The 8632-nt window shown below is 44.6% G+C and overlaps 1 protein-coding gene across 1 annotated transcript in view; it reads right to left on the bottom strand.

Moving 5' to 3' along the window:
* adam12a (ADAM metallopeptidase domain 12a) overlaps nucleotides 1-6846 on the bottom strand; it is a 201614-nt gene extending 194768 nt beyond the window's left edge. Inside the window, exon 1 of the mRNA XM_084322845.1 lies at nucleotides 6663-6846. Coding sequence (XP_084178971.1) covers nucleotides 6663-6768 — 106 coding nt within the window. The 5' untranslated portion in view covers nucleotides 6769-6846. The remainder of the gene's footprint in view (nucleotides 1-6662) is intronic.
* Between the last annotated feature and the right edge of the window lie 1786 nt (nucleotides 6847-8632).

The following is an 8632-nucleotide window of genomic DNA, read 5'->3' on the forward strand; positions in this document are numbered from 1 at the left end:
CACCTGGTCCCCAAACAAAAGGTCAGAGTCTGAGTGCTTCAGGAGCGGTGCTGTGTGAACGCCTGTTAATATGGTCCCATTGAAGGATTTCATTTACAGGGCCCTGCGCCTGCTCTCCGTCATGGGAAGCACATGTCTGGCACACGCTCAAAGTAAGAAAACCTCCAGCTCCACTAGAAAGAGGGGGAAAATGGGGGGTTGGGGGGGGGGGACAGACAGCGGCTGCCATCATCGTTCGCCCCCATATCTGTATGTACGGTACACAGCTGTGCTGGTGGTGGGGGCCACGTCCTCACTCGTCTTTTCATGGTGCAAACCAACCATAGGATTTGAGGATTTCTAACCATGGTAGACTCCTATCAGTGACTCGTGAAACTGTAGCCAATACAAAAAGGGGTTCATCTGACTGAAATAAGGTCAAATAAATGTATAAATCTGCAACATCAGATTGAAATGTTTAGAGGGGACTGCTTGCCAAGCTGACCACCACATGGAGGGTGGAAGGGTGCTGGTGTGGTCAAGGTCTCTCCTTAGGCCTCTGGTCTCTCTGTGGAGCCTTGTTGTCTGACCCGGCTGGTCCCTCTGCCTCCTCACGTACAAATACATCACAGGAGGTCTGTTCCTGGAAAACACGGACGAGACGGGGGCGGGCAGACGACACAACTGGCAGCAGCAGAGCTAAAAGTTTTGCCAATTTGTGAGAAATCCACCCATGTGGGAGTTTACCTGTCATGTCCCCTCTGATCTGCCTTAGTTAGCCAAAATACATCACTACCGATGCTTTACAATTTCTGTCAGGGCGTAGAGATGAAATCTGGGCGGATGCTCAATGCCAGGCTGGATGATGGATTACCTGAGGCTAGGCACACTCTCCTGTGTTTCACATCACAGTGTGTGTGTGTGTGTGTGTGTGTGTGTGTGTGTGTGTGTGTGTGTGTGTGTGTGTGTGTGTGTGTGTGTGTGTGTGTGTGTGTGTGTGTGTGTGTGTGTGTGTGTGTGTGTGTGTGTGTGTGTGGGGGGGGGGGGGGGTCAACTGCAGCAAGAATACCCCTGGACATGGAATCTATTCAAGCCGGGCCAATGTTCCCATCAGTGCTTACAATGTAGAATGTTAATCAGTAACTCGGAATGGGCTCCCCTTTACTTGGAATGGGCTCCCCTTTACTTGGAATGGGCTCCCCTTTCCACAAAATGCTCAATGATACATGCTTTCCCCCCAGCCACAGAGGAACCCACTCTTTCTACGTTCTACTCTTTCACCCAGAGTGCTGTGTGTAGAGGGTGGCTCAAATGAGCCAAGGAACAGATGCTATAGGTCTAGCAGACTTTCTCTCTCTCTTTCTGGTTTCCTCTGCCATTAAAGGCCCAGTCGGTGATCTTAACACCAACAAATGCACAGCCCAACCCCCAAAAACAAGAAATAGCAATGGAGACATGTTTTCACGTCTATAGCTGATTGGCTGACCTCTTGATGCAGAAACGAACAATGTGCAACAGGTAAATATGAGTTTTTAACTGTATCTTGTGGCCGTGTGACCTATATTGCCGGGTCAGGAAAGCTCCAAAAAGCTTGACTTCCATCTGCCGATCAAACGCTTCAGGTATGTGAGTAATAACACCCCACATCGATGTGCTTAAAACAAAAATCACAGATTGGGGCTTTAAGATCAGCGGGTAATCACCACCCACCATAAAGCAAAATAAATGTTACTCTCTTATAAGCTGTTGAAGCTTAAACATGTGGTGCTGCTGTCATTTTCCACCCCCAGAGCGGCTGACATCCATCCAGCCAACACTGGATTTACTCTGTGTTGCCACGCTGACTGCATTCCAAAGATGTGCGTTGGCTGTGCACATTTTAATTAAGAAAATGTTTGGTTTTTTTTTATGTTCTGTGATCAACCAGACATGAAGACTAGGATTAATTAAAAGGAAACATCACCAGAGTTAAGAATTAAAATATGTTGTTTCCATGGCCGAGTAAGTTTCAATCAATATCAATCAAAATGTGTGAACATGATCTACTCTCTCATAAAGCCAGAAACAAGAGAAGTAAGAATCAAACTTGTGATGATGAGGTATAGAAGTCTGGAGCTGCTCCATTGACAGTGAACGGAGAGCTGCAGAATGTTTGTTTTAGTTTTTAGACCCAAATAATCCTTATTCTACAGCAGTGGTCTCAGTCCTGAAACAGAAAATATACCTACTACTGTATGAACTCGGAACGTTCCTCTGGGTGCTCTGCTCTCAGTGTCACCTATAACACCTCTCCCCAATTCATTGTCTATGGGAGCAGCTCCAGACTTTATACTTGATGACATCACACATTTGAGTTTTAGAGCTCTATTGTTTGGATTAGGGAGAGCTGTTTGCTTTCACTAATGTTTTTGGACCGTCCTAGACCCTAGGAATAACATGTATGAATTACTAAATTGGGGCGTAGTTCCCCTTTAAGTACCGAAACAATCGCATCGCACAACAACACGTTTGACAAGGAGGTTTGTTGTTGCAAGTTGGACTGATGTGACAGTTGGCAGGTGAGGACGTAATTGCTTGACAATTCCTTCATGCTCTGGTATTTTCTAGTCTTTTGTCTTCTTAAAAAGCTCCAAATGCACAATGAACACTGACAGGAAAACCACAGACATTCTTATTGGACTAACATTATCTTTCCTTTCTTTTGATAGCTGTAGCATTCGAGTGAGTAAAGAGAACGAATCTTCTGTCCAAGTAAAGAAAAGAAGTCTTCGAACGTCTGAACGTTAGCAGCCTATACCACTGTAGACAACTACAAGGGAAAAAAGGACACTTTAAGAAAATAACTTGTTGTGATTATTGCATAGTATAGTTAGTAATAGCAAGTATAGCATAGGGACATAGAAGTAAAACTGTATATTGTATAGTAGTGTACGATAGGACCCAGTGCCTTTAAGTCGTAGCTCAACATTGTATTGCAATTATCTCAGGATTTATTAACATGTCTATTTTATCATGTCTATTCTACTTATTTTATTACTATTTACTATTATTTACTATTGTACAATAGTACAATCTTTTATTGCACAATCGTAGCGGGCATGGCCAACCGCATTTCACTGTATGCCCTGGTATGTATGTGATAAATAAACCTCTTGAATCGTGAATCTTGAATCTCTTGAACATAAATATCTTCAACTTAAATCTCATTCTGTGATATCGTAGAATCTTATTTCATTGTCAGAGATGCTAAAGCAACAGTAGAATGAAATCCATTTTGTGTGCGCTCTGCATTGCGAAAGGGGCGTGCGCGACTGACCCGAGCAATGCCAAGAACAATTTCTACGGGGGAAACAGTGATATGGTGGTACGTGAGCTAAGCCAGACAGATCTGAAATGACTGGAGATAGTAGAGCCAGCCAACACTGCTTACTGACCGCAGGGAGGGGGGATGAGGAGGGCTCTGTTGAAGCTGAACTCTGACCCGCCTGGGTGTGAAAGTCTGATGAGAACATTCGGTCTGAGAAGGCCTGTAAAAACTTCTTGGAAGGGGGTCAAACGAGTCCAAGGCAGTGCAGAAAGAACTCGGTGCAGCACCGTGTAGTGTCAGACTGCACCCATACAGGCCACGCTATGTTCCTCCTCGCGTACAACTAACTGCTCTCAAACTGGTCTATTAATATGCCTTGGTATCCAATAACAAGTCGGCCTACTCTCACTTACCCTAACGACTTGTCTGAAAGAATTCATTCACCATGAGAAGCTCTCCAGAGATTAGGCTCTTCGGAAGCTCCTAAATGCCCCTAGCCAGTGATAGGTCACGTTCTGCGATGGAGATACCATCTCTCTCGGGGAGGAGGACACTGTCTGCTGGAAGAAGAGTCCAGAAATATATCCTCAGCTCATCTTTCATTCGTTTAAGCGTGCATCACGCCGTGCTGCTTGTGGCGCTCCGGGCAAGGAGAGTCATGTTTGGCTGAAGCAGTACAGCTGGGTTGTAAATACAGCCTGACACTAAGTGTGTCAGCCATTGGAGCAAATCATTCACAAAGTGAACCCCGGCTAAGGACGGAACCATGCATAAGAGAGAGAGAGAGACGGGACACGGAAATCGACAAGAGAGCTTGATTAAAAATGCATGCAAACCTTGATTCCCTGACAGCGAATCGGCACTAGAGATAAAAACAAAATAACCAGACAGTCTGGGAACAGAGTTGAGGCTTGTAAAAAGGGAACACTAATGACTTCCACTCCTTTTGCTTTTTACGTGAAGTCAGGCGACATGCTGGCTCTCACAGCATTCGGCTACCTCAGCCCGCTTTAAATTTAGCCCTGCTCCGTTTGATTGTTTATAAGCACCTGTTCACAGCGCTCCCCTCAAGGGCATCTCTCTCAATCATTCCAGATGACCCCCCAGCCAGGTAAACGCTTCCTGCCAGCCAGAGCTACACCCCCCCCCCCCCCCCCCCCCCGCCCCCAACACAGAACAATGGACTCGACGGTGATGTATGTGAACCCAGGGTAGGGATACACCAAGGCCATCTTTGAATCATGAGATGATCTGATGATGTTGAATAAATTACATCATCGTCAAGTCTTCAATCCCCTCTTTCTGACACATCCGCCCGTGCTTTTAATGAATCCCCAGGACCATACAGTACGGATAGTGACAGGCAGGCCGGTGTGTGTTTGGACGTGAAGGTATCTGTACACACAGACACGTGCGATACCGCCTGCCCCTGCGCCGCTTTCCAAACTCACCACAGTGACATATGACTGAGGCACCCTTGCTGTGCTGCTTCACCTTGGGGCACTTTTACACAAACAACAAACGTCTGCTCTGTTCCGGGGGGCGGGGGCTTTCTCACAGGCTCACAGAGTGGTAATCTCATGTCACACACACACGCACATACTCATGCATGGATGCACGCACACACACGCGCACACACCTCACGTACAGTACACATACACATGCACAGATGCATGCACGCACGCAGGCAGGCATTCACACGCATACACTGTACACAGGCATGCACACACACACACATGCATGTACTCATGCATGGATACACACATACCTCACATACGCATGCACAGATGCATGCACGCACACACATAAACAGGCAGGCATTCACACGCATACACTGTACACAGGTGTGCACACACGCGCACACGCACACGCACACGCACACACACACACACACACACACACACACACACACACACACACACACACCATGTCAACACATCTGAACATTTGCCCTGATTTCCGTCTCATGCCGAGAGGCTGTTGTGTCGACCTGGATGTGTACCTGGAGTCTCACCAACACAGGTGCAGCGCATGCAGCAGCAGGTCTTGTGTGGTGCCTGTGAGGAGGCGGAGCTACACGATGAGGCTACAAACACATACCTGACTTACACCAATGGTCTATCAAGCATGGTGACAATGTAAACCTGAGTCTCCGACTCGTCTGCGTCGGCGTGTGACTGCATAACGAAAGGTTGCGACGGTCATTAACCCTTTCACCACCACACTACAGAAGTGTTAACCCTTTCACTGTGACACTACAGAAGTGTTAACCCTTTCACTGCCACACGACATAGGGTTAACCCGTTCACTACCACACTACAGAAGTGTTAACCATTTCACTGCGACAATACAGAAGGCTAACCCTTTCACTGCCACACGACATAGGGTTAACCCTTTCACTACCACACTACAGAAGTGTTAACTCTTTCACTGCGACACTACAGAAGTGTTAACCCGTTCACTGCCACAGGACATAGGGTTAACCCGTTCACTACCACACTACAGAAGTGTTAACTCTTTCACTGCGACACTACAGAAGTGTTAACCCGTTCACTGCCACACGACATAGGGTTAACCCGTTCACTACCACACTAACCCTTTCACTACCACACTACAGACGGTTAATGTGGTTTAAGAGATTACATTGACACACTGGTAAAAATGGCTTCAGTGCTGCCACTTATAAGAAAGCTTCTTTAAATGTCGTCAAATATCAGAGCATCCCCTCCTCCTCCTCCTCCTCCTCCTCCTCCTCCTCCTCCTCCTCCTCCTCCTCCTCCTCTGGGGCACAAGTGCTGTACTGAAGAGGACCAGAGTGATCGCAATGCTAATCCAGCATGTTCTATCATTTATAGTGCTATGGGAGAGGAATGGATGTGAGAATCCTCTTCACATTGGAATATATTATACACGTTGCTTCGTTCAAGCATGTGTTTTTACTGTAGGTCTGTGGGGCTGGTTATGAAGTAATGACATCATATTATCTGATGGAACACATAGGGGGGGGGGCAAAGGAAAATATATATGAATGGGTTATGCAGCCTATGTCATTGTCAATCATGAATAGAATAGAATAGAATAGAATAGAATAGAATAGAATAGAATAGAATAGAATAGAAAATAAAAATATATGGAAAATGGGTTGTCTATGTCTGTCAATCACAATATAATAGAATGCATAACAGGTACACTCGACAGATATAATTGCATACAAAAGTGCCTTCTTCACATTTAAAGTCCTGTGCAAGCTTAGACAGCTGGTGATCACTCACAATAACGCAACGGATCGAGTACACTTTTAGTGTGTGTGTGCAATAGACGTTATTTTTTGTTTGTGAGCAAGAGTTTCAAAAAAAATCAAGAAACAAACTCTTACCTTCAAAGGATCTTGAGCGCGCGTTTCCACAGACGCAGATCGTGATTGATAATGCGTGGAGTGCCGTCAGAAAGGCAAACTTCTGACTCCGGCGCCGGCTGCTCATGATGCCCGGCGAGGGATGGACGGACGGACTCTCCCAAATGTTTCACGACAGCAGCACAGCCATGATATAGTTACAGTTACAGAACAGCTGATGTGCAAGAGCCAAATGATGACTTCCTGAAATCTGATCAACTAGAATGAGAGGAGAAGAATCTTCAAGACGGCTATTCCAACTCCACACACTTTCCCATTCAGTGATGTTCAAGAAAACTCTCCATGCGCAAAAGTGAGAACATTGTCGGAAATGAGTCCGTATACGAGGGATGAAGACATTGGTGGGAGAAAAAATATTCAATATATTATTCGCAGACAAGAAAGACATCGGTTCCAGAGCAATTACTGGCGAAGAGACTGTTGTCTTATGAGTGAGACCATGTGCTTCGTTGAAGGATTCCTCCAGGTCCTAAAGCCCCGAAATCCATCATCACAGCCCTCTGACTGTAAATAGGATTTGAATAATAGATGTCAGACAACGATAACTCGCAGACGTAATTATGGACACATGTTTTATTCAGCTCGCATAAGAGACAGACTTGAAAGCACTTATGTGGGATTTGTACAATTGCTCACACATACGACATGGAAGCGTTATCTTTTTAAATCGCATTTTGCCTCCGTGAATTCTACAACTGTTGGCAACTTACAAAGCCAGGCGCTATAGTAACCGTAGAGACCCACCATAGACCCATTTATTAATTTATTTTTAGGGAGGGGGGGGGCAGGGGCGTCGTTCTGGTATGGCAAGGTATGGCATACCTTGGCAAAAAAATGTAAAAAAAAATATATATATATATTATTTTTTTTATTACAATTTTTTATGTTGATTTAGAATTCGAATGTCAACATTATAGCTTATAACGAAGCTTCGAACTATTCGGTACAGCCCTAGCATGTTTTGATATTGTCAATTATCTCACTTTTACTAGTATAGGTGACTTTTACTGTGACTAACTGAAATATGCCCCAAAGGAAAATGGACATAGGGACGTTTTTTAATCAAAGGGCAGCAGAGACAAGTGATACAGGGACACAGGTACGGTCTTACAATGGCTTAGTGATTATAACAGTGCAGTTCAGCATTCAGTAACCCATACTTTTTGTGAATGTGTTTTTGATACTACATTCTGTTTAACACACACCTCAAAACCGTAGCCTACCCAAGGAAAATTGGCTCAATTGCAAGAAAAGTAATAGACAGTTATGATATTACATTCTGCATAATTCGTATGCAAAATATTGTGGTTCCCTGCTTTAGTCTGTTGATACTAAAAATGCTTGTGTAGTCCTGTGTCATACCTAAATGTCATATAACTGAATTGTATAGAAACAACTCACCAAAAGTGACTATTGCACAACTGATTGGACAAAAAAAAATCCACCAGTGGGGGATAGCAGATCAGTAGTTGCCACATGAATGAATTGAATGATGAATTGAAAATGGGGGACCCTGATGTAAACAAGATGCAAGTCTTTCTCTGGTCTGCATCCCCTTAACAATTGTATGTATTGAGCTGTACTGTACTGTACCCATTCTGCAATCTGTTAATAAAGTTTTCAATCAATCAATCAATCATAGAAGTGGTTTACATAATCTGAAAGGTAATCTGGGAACCGGAAGGTTAAATAATGATGCAGCTCAGCACTATCTGTCAAGTTTTTCTAGTCATAAATCTATAATAAACATTGTGTTTTGGTTAGGCGCCCTTTTTAATTTTTAGTGTGTAATACTGTAAGACCATGGATGCCAGTAGATGCCTTGAACGACCACATCAAACAAGAGGTGGACGCAGGCAAATACTGCGGCATGGTCATGCTGGACCTCCAAAAGGCTTTCGACACTGTCAATCACTCCATTCTGATTGACA

Source organism: Notolepis coatsorum (assembly GCF_963971535.1).
Source record: "Notolepis coatsorum genome assembly, chromosome: 10".
Lineage (NCBI taxonomy): Eukaryota > Metazoa > Chordata > Actinopteri > Aulopiformes > Paralepididae > Notolepis > Notolepis coatsorum.